Raw genomic sequence first — 18247 nt, 5'->3', positions numbered from 1 at the left:
TAAAAGTTCACCACTTTGCTGTGATCATCATGTGTGAAATACTATATACTCAAACAAATAGGTAACTTCAAAGTGTATGGAAAGGATTAGAAATCCAAATGTGACTTGACTTTACTCATTTAGACACATGAGTACTTGTCATTTTTCATGATCCTTACTATCATGATTTTAACAGTGCATTCAGGGATGTAACTTCACAGATTTGTATACTCTCACCAATAATGCCTTCATTTGTAACTTCATTGCCTCTGGCAATATCACATAGCTAGTACAGTAGGAAGAGAAAAACGCACATTACACACATGAGTTTCACCACGAAACAAACACAGAAGGTGGGTTGTTGGAGGGTGGTGTGGCAGAAGGGGCTGCTGTCTGTGTGGGCACTGACTCTGGACCCTGATGTTCTGATTTAGGTCTGGCTGTGGCTTTGATTTTCAAATAAATAAATAAGTTTTAACAAAGAATATATATTTTTTCACGCATTCTATAGCTCATCCCTAAGCTTTACCTAGGGTTTGATTTGATTACAAAATACTCTTGTCCCAGGCATTTTTTTCTCCCTTTGAAACTTCTGTTTTCAGTAAACTTCCTTCGGGACTAGGGAGAGGAGCTTTCTCTGGTTTTTGCCTGGTTCTGACTTTGGGTCCCCACCCTCTCACTCATAATGACCATCAGGATTGCTCCAGAAACCCCTCAAAACAAACTAACAAATAAACAAATAAACAACAAAAAACCATCTAGAATAGATGGAGAACAGCACGGAAAGCTTAGAAACAGGAAATGGGCAGTGGGGATGCACTTATAACTCACTGGGTGGGACACGAAGATTAGTTACTCCTCACTAGGGTATTGAAGATTTCTCTGCACACCCCTCCTAAAACCGTTCACCTAAACTGTTGACATATGTCTTGTTACAGTTATAGAGTTAGACTACCCGAAAAACAGCCAGGTTCTGCAAAATCATGCTTCAATGCTATAAACTGCTAAATACTAAAATTAAAATAGACATGAGACAGCTGAATAGTAATCTATAGCCGTTTTAAGGTGTATAGAACCCAGTTGTATATAAACTAATAATTGTAATGTCAATGTAGAAGTCATAGGATGTGGTTCAGAACTTGCACTCTTTTTTTTTTTTTTTCTCTCTCTCTTTGAACATGCTGGTTACACAATACCATGTCAACTAATTCCATTACGTTATAAATTGTTACTGATGTAATGTCGGGGCTTTTAATTGATTGGGATGATACTCTGTCGGCTCTACCTTCAGACCAGAGACTGTCTCCCCATGAAACTGTTGAACTTATCTGGACAATAAGATGCCGGACTCTATGCTTTGTAGATGCTTGCAAGGAAAGAATCTCAACTGAATTTGAATTGTGGTAATGCAACAAGATGGAAGAATCCACCATGGAGAGGGGAGCGGGTTTTGGGGAGGGGAAGGCGGAATCCCAGTTCCTGTAAAGCTGTGTCACATAGTGCGGTGTAATCAACAACAACAACAACAACAACAAACAAAAAAATAAAACTGTTATAAATAGACTTGGTCAATAAAATGAGAAATTTGTACCAAAAAGAAAAAAAAAAGAAACTTCTGTTTTCTTCATCAATGTAATGTAGCTACTATTTTCTGAATAGGATTTTAGCTATATGTTGGATTCGCTGAAGATATTTAGTAGAAGCACATAGATAAGCAAAACCTTGCTTGTCATTCTCTTAGTTTAAAATATACTGACTTTTAAAAAAGATTTATTTATTTTATTGGAAAGGCAGACATACAGAGAAAAGGAGACACAGAGAGAAAATGAAAGATCTGCCTTCTGCTGGTTAACCTTCTGAGTGGCCACAAGGGCTACAGTTAAGCAGATTCAAAGCCAGGAGCCAGGAGCTTCTTCCAGCTTTCCCACCTGGGTGCAGGGTCCCAAGAGTTTGGGCCATCCTCTACTGATTTCCCAGGCCACAAGCAGGGAGCTTGATGGGAAGTGGAACATCCAGGACACAAATTGGTGCCCACATGGGATCCTGGTAGACGCAAAGTGAGGATTTAGCCAATAGGCTATTGTGTCAGGTCTGAAAGTACATTTAATGTTCAAAGTTATTCTATTTTCACTATGAATAAAAAGTATAATAATTTTGGTTTAAAATTGATATTATCTATAAATAAAATTTTCAAGGGGCATGCATTTTGTGTAATAGTTAAGGCATTGTCAAAGCTCTTGCATCCCATAATAGAGTACGTGGCTTCAAGTTCCACTGTGGTTTCAATTTTGGTTTCCTGCTAATGCATATCCTGGCAGGCAGTAGGTGAGGACTCCAGTGTGTGGGTCCTAACTACCCACATGAGAAATCTGGACAGACCTCCTTGATCCTGCCTTCAATATGCCCCAGCCCCAGTTGTTGAGCTGGCTTTAGTTCTCCCTTGTGTTCCTGGAACTCCTCTATTCAAATTAAATGAAAACAACTTTAATAAACACATTTACACAGAAATAAAAAGCATATTAATTCCATTTTCATGAAAATTGGTGTGAAGTATCCTCATACAAATTGCACACACACTTAATTTGCTATGCTATTCATCTTGCTGAAATCAATTTTACAAGACTTCAAGCAGGGTCAATGAGATTACTCATTTGAGTGTATTTCTGGCAATAAAAAGGAAAGTAGAAAATGGTGTGCTAAACTCTAGGATTCAAAAAAGTGAGTAATATTTTCTTGATAAGTGTTTCATATTTTCCAAATTATCTGTCATCTGTTATACTAAGGAAAGGAAATCTTTAATTCAGGGAATCTTAAGGTAAGCTTCAAAGAAACTACCTAGGAGAGAATTCTTGAAAATAATTCTTTACATTAAGCATAATTAAACATTTATTATACGCACATTAGCTCTATTCCCTAAGATACCCTGCTTATCTTACTACTGAAGTAAGGCTGTTTGCCTGCTACAAATCTGGGATCCATCAATAACATGACAAAGTACTTTGTCATTATCTGTTCATTTGAGAGCCAACCCCTCCCGCTAAATGCTTCACTGCCCTAGATCATGGGATTTGTTTCACAATTAAAATATTAAAATAAATTGTAACAGAACTCATTAGAATTGAGTTACGTACCAGATGGTTGTTCTGAAGTGATGAGCCTGGAGAAGAGCTTATTTTAAAAAATTATAAGATGATACTACTTTACAAGTTTACAAGGATAGCACTGCGGTATTACTAACAAGGATGTTCTGAAATGGAGAGATGTGGAAATAACAGGTTGGTTTAAAATGAGGCCACCAAGAAGAATTTTCTTGTCGGAAATTATAATTAAAAACTATTCCTGAAGTGGGAAGGATCTGGAAATACAGATTGGGTGTCTTAGGAAGAAGTTGCAGTAATAAAAAAAAATGAAAATAATTAGGTATGAAAGTGGGTTTTAGTGAATATATAGGCAAAACACAATATAATCATTGATGGAAGAAAAAAAGTGGAAGACATAAGAATTAGAAAATCAATCTTAGCACTGAAGAGTGATAACTGAGATTTATCAACATTTGTCACTTAGGAAAACTGCAAGGATGGCATCTAAGGCTAGACTATCAATGGAAAGATAAAAATAGGCTGTAGAAACAGGAACATAACATTTACACCTGGGAAGATCATGGGAGGCGATCTAGTTAAATCCACCATTATATTTGGAAGCTGAATCCTAAGAAAAGAAATTCAAGTTGATTTGTGTAATCACTTGGGATAGAACTACTTTTCTCTCACAGCTTCATAATCCAATGTCCTTTTTGCACCCATACTTTTGCAAATTAGTCCTTGAAAGCAGGCTATTAATAAGGAACCTCTGAAAATTTAGATATTATTTGACGGTTAGATATTAGTTAAAAGTCAATGTATGACCATAACAAGTGAAGATGATGAACGTCTTCTAATAATCATTTCAGTTTATTACTTATAGAGGTATATAACAAAAATAGTTCCTATGCAAAAGTATGGTTGCATTTTATATTACAACAAACTTCTTTCAACTACTGAATTACAAAGATGTCCCTATCTACAGGCAAAGCAGAGAGAGGGTGAGAGTTGCAGGATGAAAATAAACCATTTTATAAGCCTCCAACTTTTCATAAAAGAAACTACAATATCAAATTATGTTTCCACTTATTATAGTTATTGAAGTATTTTGGAATCTGGACATTAATACCGTCTCCAGATCCCATGTCATAAAGCATAATAACATCTAATAGCCAAGAATATTGCTCTAAGGGGAAAAATCAGAACAAAATAAGAGAAATGAAAATGTCTCCTATTCCTACTGTAAAGAAATATCAATTTAAGACAAACCATTTTCCTTCCCAGTAAATTGCTCAATTTATGACATGGCAATAAAACAGATCTCAGAAATGCTAGTTAAAATAGATTTATTCTAATCTCATGATATAATATAAAACTCTGTTCATATAAATAGTTGTATGCACAGGTTCAATTTCTGAGTGGCTCAAAATGTCTTACTTATGCATAACTGAAAACAGTACTTTCTAGAATACAGAGTGATCTATAAAAAGGAAGTTATGAAAGATTTTTGATAAAAGATAATTTTGTGATAATAAAATATTGCTATTAAGGAACAGAAAAATGGAACCAATGGGTACACTAGCAGAAAGGAGTGTTGACATTTTAAATAGGTTCAATATTTCACTTACCTTGGTTTACATAGCTGTGGAATTATCTAATGCGTTTGATCAAATATTATATAATTTTAACTAGCAATTTTATTACTTTTACATTATAAAAGTAGCCACTTTCTGCATTTGTGATATATATCACAAATATATATATATATTTATATATATATATTTTCTTCACATCATATCCATCCCTTTAGGATATAAAGCTTTTAAGACTTATAAGCAAAAATATTTGAAACAAACCTTGTATTAAAACATTATTCTTTGTATAAATCCACTGACCCATTTTTCTAAAGTAAAAAAAATCACTGCTGAGTTTTTACTTGAAACTATAACAAGCACAATTCAATTATACAATTACATAGCAGCCTGAAGACTATATTTCAAGTTGCACAACTGACCTACTTTTCTGTAACAAACACAGACATTACTTTGATTTTAAGTTGTTGAATTATGGAACATTTTGAAAAGGAGAATCCTGTTGCTTTTCTCACATGGAACTCAATTTGGATGTCTAATATTTCTTTGCATTTCCTTGCATATTTATTGGTTTCGGTTTATAAGAAAATAACTGACAACAGATAAAACACATGATTCCTTAAGCAAGCTGCACACACAAAATACATGAATACAATCGCACATTTTCAGAGACAGAAAAATGAAGTAAAGAATAGCCAAATACATACTGTAATCCAATTACAAGCCAAAGCATGAGGAGCAACTTTGGCCTCTCAATTAAAAACTTGTGATGTCTAAGCTGAATTCGCTTTACTCACCTGTTTGGCTGAGCTGCGATGTACTCCTACTCCTCCGAGATACTATGGCTACCACTTTGGCACTCAGGCTGGATCTCCGTTTCTTTCCACCTGCACCGACTGTACCCACAGCTGTGTCTGACTGGCTGCCGTCATTATGCTCTAGTGTGTATATCTCTCCGCTGACACTGGTGCTCTTCGTGATGGCTCTTCCTGAAGTCCCCATCCGTCTGCCTTGCATTTTGGGGGTAAATGAACTATATTTACAAAGTAAAAACATATATGCATCCATAAATTACAGGTCAGCATAACTGAAGCTCTAAATTTAATTTATTCTGAAATAATCCAGGCCATTTTTAGGGGGAAAAGACTGGTTGAGTAATGTATCTGCACATAAGTGAAAACTGCATCACCATTGCCTTTTCTCAATATGTACTAGTCACAGATCAAATCAAACCCATTACAGCACAAAGTTACTTCAAAAACTATTCTGATCATTGAAGTGTGACTCAGTGTCCTAACACAGATCTTGAAACTTCTGCTTCATAAACCTCCTCATAAATCTCTCCAGCACCCTGTTACCTACAAGCCTTGGTTTTCTATTTTGTGCTACCTATGATTCTGAAAGTTTATAACAGCAAGCACACACTCATCACTAAATTTCCCATAGCACCCTTCCCATTGCTGAATGAATTACGGAAAAGTAGTAAAGCAGTCATCTTTCAGCATATGCAGCAAAATTCTATCACCTTCTATTCCTTATCCTTTAGAATTATCAACATGTTATGCAATTAAAACATCATTTGATTTTCTTGGTCTTAGAATAGTTACCTGGTTTTCCATTACCGGAGGGACCCTGACTCTCTTTCAATACTAAATGTTTGAGATATTCAGTGCCTAGTCCTTTAACCTATACTTTCCATATGAAAATATTACCCTAGATGTCTCGCCTGGTTTCAAGCTTTATGTCCTGTTCTCATGGTTTCTACCACTTTCGCCAACTCCATCTGAATTTATCTAGCTGCCATCTATTACTTCTGGTTGGACTATGTCTAATAAGATTCTCAAATATGAAGTTCTCAACCCATTAATCTCTATTTTACATTAAAGCTACCCAAGTACTCAGTATTTCAAAGTAAATCACTGCTTTAGAAACAGAATAAATAATTCTAACTCAGATTCAAGCCCAACAACAAGTATGTTGTTAGAAAAGCATGATTTAGCTTTTAAAGCCATGATTGAGCATCATATAATGTGTCCATTTAAGCGTCATGTGGCTGGCTGGGAAAACATGATTATTACTTCATATTTATTCTTATTATTATGATTCAGGAATTTTAGATCCCTGTGAGGTTAGATATTAATTTGAAGAAAACTGACAAAGATCAAAGAATTACTGTCTCCTAAAGAGCAAAACACAGCAGGTCATGGTTTCAACGATCTACAGCACATCATCCAGTTATGAAACTAGGTAATCTTGTTCTAATACTCTTTTTTTTCTGTCCAGTAATGATACTTGTATATGGGTGTACCAATACATGAATTCTTCAGAGTATAATGGGAACCAGGCTTATCATCCTTTGGGTTTTCCCTACAATGAGTAAATGGTAAATTTAACCATGTTGTTACCCTATGACCTAGCAATTCCACATTCATTTTTTTGACAGCTGCATTTCAGTTTTAAGAATCACATTTTAAGTGTCAGAAATCCAGCCAATACATCCAGATGCCTCCCTGTCTGGACCAATTCAGCTGGGCAGGACACCTCATGGCTTAAACCCTAGGATGCCCATTTCTGGCTTCTAGATTTACTCCCAAGAGGCTTTAGAACAGTCTCTTACTTTTGCATTCTTTTTTCCTTCACTGCCTCTTATGTGTATTTTGTATTTTGTTTTATCTCTCTGGTTCTGCTTTCTGCCAAGTCTGTTCTGATTTTTCTGTGCTTGTGACTAATCATAGATTTCAAAAGCAAGGAAAGCCATGACAGGGAATGTTACCTGTTGGAAGGCAGTCCTCAGGGATATACTGAATCTGAGTGGCAGGTGACAAAAGTCTGATTTGCTAGTTTTTTTTTATTGCATATCTGTTTACATGGTGCTGAGAACTCACATGCTAAAATGTCTGGTGCATGCTGAAAGAACAGACTTCTCAAGTCTGGCGTTAGGTTTCCATGTACTTTCACTCTACGGCTGAATGGTAAAACCAGAGTCACTAGTCCTCTTTACAAAAAAGTCTTAACAATTGATGATAAAACTTTCCTACTATGTGGACACTCTAAGGACAACTGTATAAGCACACATTTGAAATTTAGTAAATTTTCCATTTAATCCATCTATACAAATTTGCACAGAACTACATAATTCTAATGTAGATAAATAAACATTCCTTGGGGGGGAAAGAGGCAAGAATCGAATCAGTACTTTAAATATGCTAGCCTTTTAAGAAATACTCCTTTTCAAGAATTTAATAAAACTCAGAATGTCAAAAGAAGAATCTAACCCCATAAAATGAATCCTTGGAGATGTCCACATGGTTAGGTAGTTTAGGTAATTTTGGTTTAAAAAAAATCTTATGAATCCCACAAGCAGATTCCATTTTACATGCATTATTATAAAAATAACAAAAAAAGATATATTAGCACATGTTGATACGGATCTAACAGAAACTGGAACCCCTAAAATCGCTGGTGGAAAGACCGAAGGACACAGTTGTTTGAAAGAATGGTTTGGCACATAAGTTACTCGTAAATAGATCTAAACTTAAGAGTCATTATACGACAATTTCAGTAAAAATTCAGAGATAGAGCTTGTATATTATTCAGAAATGTCATTCTTAGGTATTATGAATGTTATTTAAATAAGAATGGAGTCACTGTTTTCAAGATACTATATATATATACAGAGAGAGAGAATATGAATTGGGACTTTGTGAAGGAGAAAATAGTATGCACGTATCCCTATTAATAACTATTCAGAAGAGACTGCTAGAGCAACAGGACACAGAACAGGATTCCACAGGCTTATCTGTGAACCATCCATTCAATTCTGGGCTGGTGCCACACTTGTTCTTAGTCTATGCAGCCAAGAATTTATTGTTTTAAAATATCTTATATAATACTCCGTACTTCACATTTAAAAATATTCCCTTGCCTTGACTTCTTTGAACAGGTTCACGATGTGAGTGGCGTGTGTATTTCCAGAGCAGTATTCTATTTCCAAATATCACTATGCTTTAGAGCTCTTATTCACTATTAGTTGATATTTTACATCCAAGATACATATTTTTATTAAAAAACATATATATGGCTCTTCATATCAAGCTTATTCATTATTTAAAATTATAAACCAAAATGCCCATCAGTGGGATATTACAAACCACAAAAAGGAATGAGGTTTCAACTGATGTTGTAAAGTGGGTGAAGTGGAAAACATTATAGCTTATGTGAAAGAATCCAGAACAAAAGTCTGCATACTGAAAGTCTATTTTTCGATCACTTCATCTATCTACCTAAATTCACCACGGTGAGAATTCAACGTGGTGAAATTTTGTCTGGGGCCTCTGCGTCTATGAGATATTCTTGCCCATTTATCTTGTCTGGTCATGTGCTTACCACATTGATCAAGGATAGGCTAGCTTCATAGAAAGAGCCTGGAAATATTTCTCCTTTTACTCTTCTGGAACAATGTGTGTCAGAAAGAATATTTATTGTTTAAATATCTGGAATACTTTGTTAGTGACTTCACCTGGGTCAGGAACTTTCTATGTAGAAATGTTTAACAAATTTATCAAATGATTCTTAAAAATAAAAATAGGATTCTGAAATTCCACAATGTATTCTTATGTCATTTTTAGTATGTTGTACTTTCCAAGCTATTTGTATATTTCATCAATGTAATGTTTGGAAAAATTTTGTTTTGTAAAGGATGATACTGTAAATACAATTTTGAAGGACCTTACAGTCTCTGTTGCTATTGCTCCATACTTGTGTTTGGGTGGAGGAAAAAAAAATCGTGCACAGTATGCAGTTAAATGGGTTTACATGCGCTCTGATAAATCTTTTATCATAAAATAGACACAAGACTAGCTTTTAGCCATGGTTTTCTCACCTCGACCTAAGTTGTGAACCTTCCTGGCATACAGTTGTTCACAGTATCATTTAAATAGCTGTGTAAACAGTACTGAAACATTGGTGATAGGTATTCAGTTATGTACTTTTGCTGCAATTACTCATAGAGCTGGGGGTAAGTCTTTTGCTTTTATGTTTTTAATTACCATATCTGTTGGCTATTTTTCACTTTTCTTTTTTTGCCTAACTAGAATGATGGGGTATTTTTATCATTCCTGGTTAGGGCTATCATTAGCATCTGGGTTCTGTAATCTTTTGTTAGGCTGTTAATTTCTACCCTAAAGATTCAAACATGCAGAACGGCCATAGTACACTTTGAATTACAAATTTCACTAATTTCAGCATAATGCCTAGCTACAACGGTTTAATCCCATTTATTTCCCTTCCTCCTTTCATCCGGAAACTTCACACATTCTCAATATTACATATGCTTTAACTAACACAAAATATTGTTAATATTAATGATAGTTTCTAATGTTCTTCATTCTTTAAGTTTAGGGCACCCAGCTGGAGATAATTTCCTCCAACATGAAGAATTTCCATTAGCACTGTTTGCAGTATGCATTGTGCATCTATCTATAATTTCACTTATTTGCTAGAAAGGTATTTTTGTTTGGTAATATTTTCTAGACATAATATTGTAGGCTAGAAGTTTATTTTTTTAAGAAACCTTAGTTAAAATTTGGAAAACATGTTTTCACCTATTTTAAAGGTAGAGAGTTGCGATTTATTGGTTTGCATACCAAATGCTCAGAAGAGCCTGCGACTGGACCCAGGAGCCAAGAACTATTTCCAGACTCATACACATGGTAGGAATCCAATTACTTGAGCCATTGTTTCTTCCCTCGCAGTGTCTGCTTTGGCAGTCAGAGAGTCAGGAGCCACAGCAAGAAATTAAATCCAGACACACAGCAGCCTGCTCTGTGGCATACTAAGTAAGGTTGCCCCCTGTTCTGCCAGTATCTCACTGAGGTATTGGTTGTAGTCCCAGCTGTTTCACTTCTGATTCAGCTCCCTGTTAAGTGCCTGGGGAAACAGTGGAGGATGGTTGAAGTCATGGGCTTTTACATCCACGTGGAAGAAGTTTCTGGTTCCTGTTCTTGGACCTGGTCTGCTCTGTTGGCTGTGTCCTTTTGGGGAGTGAACTAGCAAGAGGGAGAACTATTTCTTTTTCTCTGTAACACTGTATTTCAAATAAATAATTAAACCCATCTATTAAAATTTTTTGTGTTTCCCAGTCTTCAGAATTATCATATAAAAAATATTTTATTTGAATGGTAGAGTTAGGAGAAGGATGGATAGAGAGGGAAAAGGAGAGACAGAGAGAAATCTTCCATCCAATCATCCTCAAATCTCACTCCTCAAATAGCTGCAACATTCAGGATCTTCCCTGGCTGGAGCCAGAAGCCTGAAATCAAATTTGAATCTTCCACAAGGACGGCAGGAACATAAGTATTTGGGCAACCCTCTGTTGCCTTCCCACATGAAGTGGGACTCAAACTGGTGGTCATATGGGATTTTGGTGTGATAGGTAGTGGATTAACTCATTGTAACACATAACTGAACCCCATCTAACTTTTTAAAAATGGATTTCCAATCTCTGCTGAGCACAGCTATCCTTCTATGGGTTCTTGGGCATATTAACTATTGATTTTTTTAACCATTAATATTTTAACCATTTGACTATTCTTGTGAATTTTAACACACACACACACACACACACACACTTCTTTTTAAAGTGTAACTCAAAGATTTTAACTAAATCCCACTCATTTTGTTAACAACTTGCTTAGGCTCTGAACAATATTAACTTTCTTTACAAATGATGAAAGTTTCTTTTTGGGTTGACAGATTTTCTCATATTCCTGTGCAAAGCCACATTTTAAACTTTATAAGGACTTACACAATCCTTATTCTGGTTTGGCTCCTCTGAGTTTTGGAGGAAAACACACGTATTTTTTACCCAGCTTTTCTAATGTGGTGGGAATTTAAGTACAATTGTCTTTACAAATCACTTCAGCGAAATCTGTAGTAAATTCTGAAGGCTTATCCACAAACCTCAGTCCCCCCTCCTTTTAAAGATTTACTTAGTTATTTTTTATTAGAAGGTCAGATACACACACAGGAGGAGAGACAGAAAGGAAGATCCTCCATCTGATGATTCACTTTCCAGGTGGCTGCAATAGCCAGAGCTGGAGAGATCTAAATGAGGAGCCCGGAGCCATTTCCAGCTCTCCCACATGGGTGCATGGTCCCAAGGTTTTGGGCCATCCTCAACTGCTGTCTGAGGCCACAAGCAGGGAGTTGGATGGGAAGTGGGGCTGCCGGGACTAGAACAGGCACCCATATGGGATCCCAGCATGTTCAAGGCGAGGATTCTAGGCACTAGGCTACCACACTGGGCCATTTCCCTTTCTTTTTCTGTGTTATGCTATTTAAAGACCACTGTTCTCTGTTTAGGCTTTGTTATCACATATCATTAAAGTAGAAGTACTTTCAGAGGAAACTGGGATATACTTGGTATTACCATGCAGTTTTCCCTTCTTTCAAAGATTGAAGCTACTCAAATTTTTGCCTAAAGAGTGAATGCTTTCATATGCCTCCCAACAGTTTTGTTCATTATTTTTTATTCAGCATTTCTCATTTCACATGTGGGAAATGAGATATAAATTGTACTGTTGGGCCCAGAGCCATGGCACAGCACATTAAGTCATTGCCTGTGGTACCAGCATCCCACCACATAGGCACCAGTTAAAGTCTCGGCTTCGTTCCTATCGCACTTGAGAAAGCAGCAAAAGATAGATCAAGTGTTTGGGTTCCAACTCCACAGTAGAAGGCCTGGGTGAATCTCCAGGTTCTTGGCTTCATCCTAGCCCACTCCTGGCTACTGCAGCCATTTGGGGAGAGAACTAGTGGATGAAAGACACCTCTTTGTCTCTATCTCTTCTTCTGTCTTTTAGATAAATAAGTAATTAAATCAATATTTTTACAAAAAAAGATGTGTTGCTATGATTGGGACTATCACATTTTTGCTTATTTTATAAACAAGGACAGAATGATCCATACCAATTATGCTGCTTCTAGAACTATATTTAGTAATGAAAATGTATACATTTTAATCATGTTGCATCAATTTATTTCTTTGCAACCTAGCCTGAAGAGCTTTGACTGCAATTCCCTACACATGATCACTCAGTTGTGCCCCTGCCTGATACAGCTGTGAGGCTTCTCCTGTAAGTCAACCATCTGATACTCTGAAGTAGAAAGCACCATTTCAGAATATGATAGCTTTAAAATATTCTAAATAAATAGTATTTCATATTATATAATACAGTACATAATATTATAAGTACATATTGTAAATAGTTTTTATAATATTAGTGTTCTCTGAGATCAAAAGCTACTTAATCACACTTGCTGTGTAAGTTTGTTTTTAGAATCCACTTAGTAAGAGAAAGCCAACTTTGCAGACTATGTTACACATTTAAATGATGATGAAAAAAAATGGTTGGTTATGACAAACCTTCTAACATTGCGGAATATCTGATAGCTTTTTGTGGGGATTAATTTTACAATTGCTTTTTGATGTTTGATTTTGTATAAACCACCTGGAATTTGTCTGCAAAGCAACAGGTATGTGATGAAGGGCAAATAAGTGAGAGCAGTATCATGAAAATTCAGCTTGTTTTCTGAAAGATCATTTTCTTGAGATATAAAAACAGAAAAGTCAGATACAACATGATTCATTTGTAATTATGTTGCATGTACATTTTTATTAGATATCATTTTACCTTTACCAATATGTGCTGTGCATATTTTACGTACACCTGAAAACACATTCTTTGAGGCATATTTATGCCAGCACTGAATTAAAACTGTATGGTTCACATTTAGCAAATCTGAAATACTGAAAATCTCAAATATTTTCAGTGCTTATTATTTGCAGTATTATATTTTGTCTTATTTATTTGAAAGGTGGAGTAACAGAGAGAGAGAGAGTGAGATACAAAGGTCTTCCATGCTCTGGTTTATGCCCTGCAACAGCCTCATCTGGCGAAGCTGATCCAATAGGCATAAACTCCCTGGTCTCTCACCTGAGTGGCAGGGGACCAAGTATTTGTCCGGTCCGCTGTTGCCTTCCCATGTACAATAACAGGTGGCTTGTTTGGACAAGGAGGCTTGATTGTAAATAGAGCAGTGAGGATCTGAATCTGCACTAAGCTGTGGGCTGCTGGCATTGCAACTGTGTGTTAACTTGCTTTGCCACAAATGCCAACTCCTTTTGTACAGCATTGGTGACTTTTTATTACTGTGGAATTATCTTTGAGTTTCTGAATAACTTCTAATCTGTGACAGCAACATCTCAGAGTAACTTTTAATTCATCATATTTTGCCAATTGCTCCTGATATGTTAAAACACTGTCTCTGGGTAAGGCTACATCATCTTCAAATCCATTTATTGACTACCAAAATAAAAATCATAGATGGCAATGCATAATGAAAGATTTCTTGAATCACAGAACAATCTGAGGTACCTAGAAACACCTAGTGAACTTTAACATAAACAGACACTGAGAGAATTTTAATATTTAGAGATACCTAGAGACTTTTAATACAAAGAAAAAGTTTCGAACTTTAAACAGATAACAATATTGTTGAGTATGTAGCCTAAGTTTTGCAGTTTATGCAATGTTATAAAACAATACAGTCATTATACATAATAGGAATTCAGAAAGTTTGCAGTTATTTATTATAACTTATAATATAGCATAACATTGCAATTGATGAGTCTTGTAATCATGAACATAAGTAGGATTGTGAAAAATGTGCAGAATATAGATACTGAAAAATAAAGAAATAAAAAATGACAACATATTGTCAACAGTTATTCTTCCAAGCATTAGTTGTGGAATGGTGAACATTTACAGCTGAATAGCCTATAACCTCTGACCCTCACTAGTTAGACAAGATCAATTTGATGTTTCTATTATCTTCACCTCTGACTCCAAACCATCCTCTCAGGAATTTATCATATGATAGGGATGGTAGAAGCAAAACATTTCTTGTGGGATGTGTGTGTGTGTGTCTGGATTAGTGAATTACAGGTCTGTCATACAGGTGTACAGGTGTCCATCTATGAGAGTACAAAGAAGAATGTGTATGAAAGAATTTTCCTCTGATCATCAGAAAAGACTTGTTCCCTCCTCTACCCCATTTTTTCTCTATCCTTCCTAAATATTTTAAGAAGATGGAATATATACCAGTTATATGGATTGGTAAAATGTAAGATTACCAGAAAAGTAAGATCTCCATCTGGCCTTGAGGGAAAACATATTTAGCCATGAGCTTTAGAAAGTATTGCACCTAATCCACTTAAATAAAATAATCTGTCTTAGAGTATATGTGCTTCATCTCCAGAGGAGGGGAAGAAGCTTAGCAGAGAAATGTCTTGAAAAAAATAATTTATCAAATTTATTTCTATAGAGTTAAATCTATCCTTTCCCGAACACATTTACTAAACAAAAAATATTCTAAAAATCAAGAAAGCAAGGAATACACAATGCTTTCCTTCTTGCTATGATACAAGGTAAAATCAGTACTGATTTAAGGTAACACTTTTCCTACAAAGTAATGCTGCTTCCTAACACACTAACATAAACATTTTCCTTTTTTTTTTTTTGATAAAATCATAGTCCTTTACACTGAACTCCTTTAGGTTTCTCTGTTCACTGGTTTGTTCCCATAAAATTAGGCACCTAGTTTTCTGAACATAAATTTCTAGAGAATATTATTCTCTTAAAATTTCAAGAGAATAAAAATGGAATCACAGTTTATCCTTTGATTAGTTTGTTATATAAATTTTACCAACTAGCTATATGTTATAGCACAGGATTCAAGGCATCTGGCTCTGCAATGAATATAATTTACTCCAAAATTTATGATTACATAATTATCTACTAAACGAATTTTAGTGCTTAGAAGTGAACAACAGGTCCTTGGTTACATCCTATTTATCAATATCCTATAATATTTTATTGATTTTGAAAGCTAATAATATTAATTTCTAAATAAAAAATCTATCAGAATTATTTTACCCTTTGGTCCTAAGTCGCTCAACATTGTTAGCTACTTCAGCTCTTATACTTTTCCAATTTAAAGAACATTATATTTTATAAGAACCAGAAGCACAGATAAAGCATTTTGTATTAATGTCTTTAGCAGATGCAATTGCCTATATGGTTTAATTATCAAAGATAATTATTAATTATATGCTAAATGACAGAAAGCTACTTTCAACATGCTTCATCAGTCAAGCAAAGTGAAGGGAAAACAAAGAAGGAATCTTTAAAGATGTAGTTTAATGTATGCCACCAAGTTATGTAATAATATTAAGCTTTTAGAGGATTCTTATTTTTAACATTACATTTATTGAGCCTCTCATTGAACCCCAAATTCCTACATAGAAACTTCTGATTCTGAAAACGAATTAAGGAAAACAGAAAATACGCTTCACTCTTGACAGCATTCAGATTCTGAGATCTAACCCTTTGCAGCCAGCATGTGGACTGGGGGTCTTATTAACAATCAGCATGAAAAAATTATGCATGGATTACAACTGCTTTTGAGTCACAAAAAATTTACTTTTGCATTCTATTATTTCCATGAACATCATGAAATGCCCTTACATTTGCCTTGTAGGAGCACTGGATTACAATTAGTAATTCAAACAAATAATACATACTTCTGAAGAGTTACATAAAATACAGTAGGTATATGTAGTTTTTAAAATATCAATAAACTCTATCCTGAAAAGAGATACATTATTAAGAGACTAATGGAACACTACAGGCTATAGAGGAAACCTGGCCTCAGGATCTGCTTTTTATGGTGGGGAGGAGGTACAAAATTTCTCTAAAAATCAATCACTCAATCAGCATACACACACATGCCTGGATGCGGATATGTACATATATGTATATATATGTATATACACAAATATATACATACATATATATGTATGTATGTGCATTTTCATACTACACTGATATTGTTGAGTACTTGCAACAGAGACTGTCCTAAAAAGCTTGGAATATTTACTATCCAGATCTCCATAAGAATCATTTTGATACCACACTGAAAGATGCTCTACGAATTTGGTCTTGTTAGAGGAAACTTCTGTCATGTGACTAGGAGTGTTCTGCAAAACTACCTTGATGGTTACAATCTGACAGTTCAGATTGTCTGTTGATGACACTGCATCATAACTGATAAATGTTCACCTAACTCAGTGATAATGAGACATTTGCTATTTGGCCTTAACTGTATTCTGGAAAATATATTCAAGAAGATGGTCACATTTTCTGCTGAGGACAAAGACTGAGTCTATGTAAGAATTATTTCCAACTCACCTGATTCTACCCCTGGGGCGCTCAGATTGCTCTGACATAAAGCTTGTGCTGCTGAGGCGTGAGGCACTGCTGGTTCGGGAAATGGCAGACACATCACTGACATCGCTATCTGATGATTTGGCAGAGACGTTATCACAGCTTCGGTACTGATCTGCATGTATGCTATACTAAATATTGAAAACAAGAAAGGGTGAGCACCATCATCAGACCACAGAAACAGCAGACACAAATGCTGCAGTTAATGTTTACTTAGCCCACACAAAACAGAAATGCAACTTTACAAAAGCAGGACATAGAACATAAATAACCCAAATGTGAACATCATAGAATGATTTCTGGTCCTAAATCTTCCATCTTCTGAGTGGTAAGATGCGTACTATGAAGACTGAACTATATATGAAATCCAAAAATTCAATGATTAGACAGAAAATTTAAAATCATATCATTCTGTTCTTCCAGGATATCAGGTTTTTTTTTTTTTTCTTGTTGGTTTCAATATTGCCTATTTCATCCACGTTTTATTGTAGTCACAGTTTTGGCAGCTTCTGTTAATATTTCATTCTTTTTAAAAGTATCCTATAGACCTTCCCTGTTCTAAGGCATCATATTCTGTCTTTGAAGTTTATTTAAAACTGTAGCTCCTCACACAAAAAGGGCTGATTTTAAAGCAGAAACACTGTGGCCATTGTCATGGTATGCAGTTCAAGCTGGCACCTATGAAACTAGCATCCCCTCTGGGGGCCGGTTTGTGTTTTGGTTGCTTTATTTCTAATTCAGCTGTCTCTACTAAAGGTCTGGGAAAAGCAGCATAATGTGACCCAAGTGTTGGTGCCTCAGCAGCCACACAGAAGACTTGGATGAAGCTCCTGGAACCTGCTTTTGGCCAGGTAAGCCTGATGCTTGTGTCCATCTGAGGAGTGAACCAACAGATGGCTGGTCTCTCTCTCTTTGCAGCTCTGACTTTTAAATATATAAATATTTTTTTACAAAAGGTGAGGAACTGTGCCAAATGTAGGGGTTTTCCAGCATTAGGTTGATAGGAAAACAAATGATCCTCTTATTTGATAATTGCTAGTATTATAGTACAGGCACAGCAAAAACACATGTGAATGTCTATGGAAATATTTTTTCTACTGAAAAAAGTCTTCTTTTTCTGTAGTCTATCTCTGCCTTCATGTGTTTGTGGACTTCTATCTATGATTCCAGCAAAGAGACAAAGGAAGAGTCTTACAAATGGTCTAATACATTTTCTGTATAGAGATAAATAACGACAACAATTTTCATC

The 18247-nt window shown here is 35.5% G+C and overlaps 1 protein-coding gene across 1 annotated transcript in view; it reads right to left on the bottom strand.

Moving 5' to 3' along the window:
• RIMS1 (regulating synaptic membrane exocytosis 1) overlaps nucleotides 1-18247 on the bottom strand; it is a 446205-nt gene that overhangs the window by 64131 nt on the left and 363827 nt on the right. Inside the window, 2 exon segments of the mRNA XM_040983625.1 lie at nucleotides 5449-5684; nucleotides 16963-17129. Coding sequence (XP_040839559.1) covers nucleotides 5449-5684; nucleotides 16963-17129 — 403 coding nt within the window.

The sequence above is a fragment of the Ochotona curzoniae genome, unplaced genomic scaffold (genome assembly GCF_017591425.1).
Source record: "Ochotona curzoniae isolate NIBS_2020 unplaced genomic scaffold, NIBS_Ocur_1.0 contig_3819, whole genome shotgun sequence".
Taxonomy (NCBI): domain Eukaryota; kingdom Metazoa; phylum Chordata; class Mammalia; order Lagomorpha; family Ochotonidae; genus Ochotona; species Ochotona curzoniae.
The sequence above is the reverse complement of the archived record's forward strand: the minus strand, read 5'-3'. Positions and strand labels throughout refer to the sequence as shown.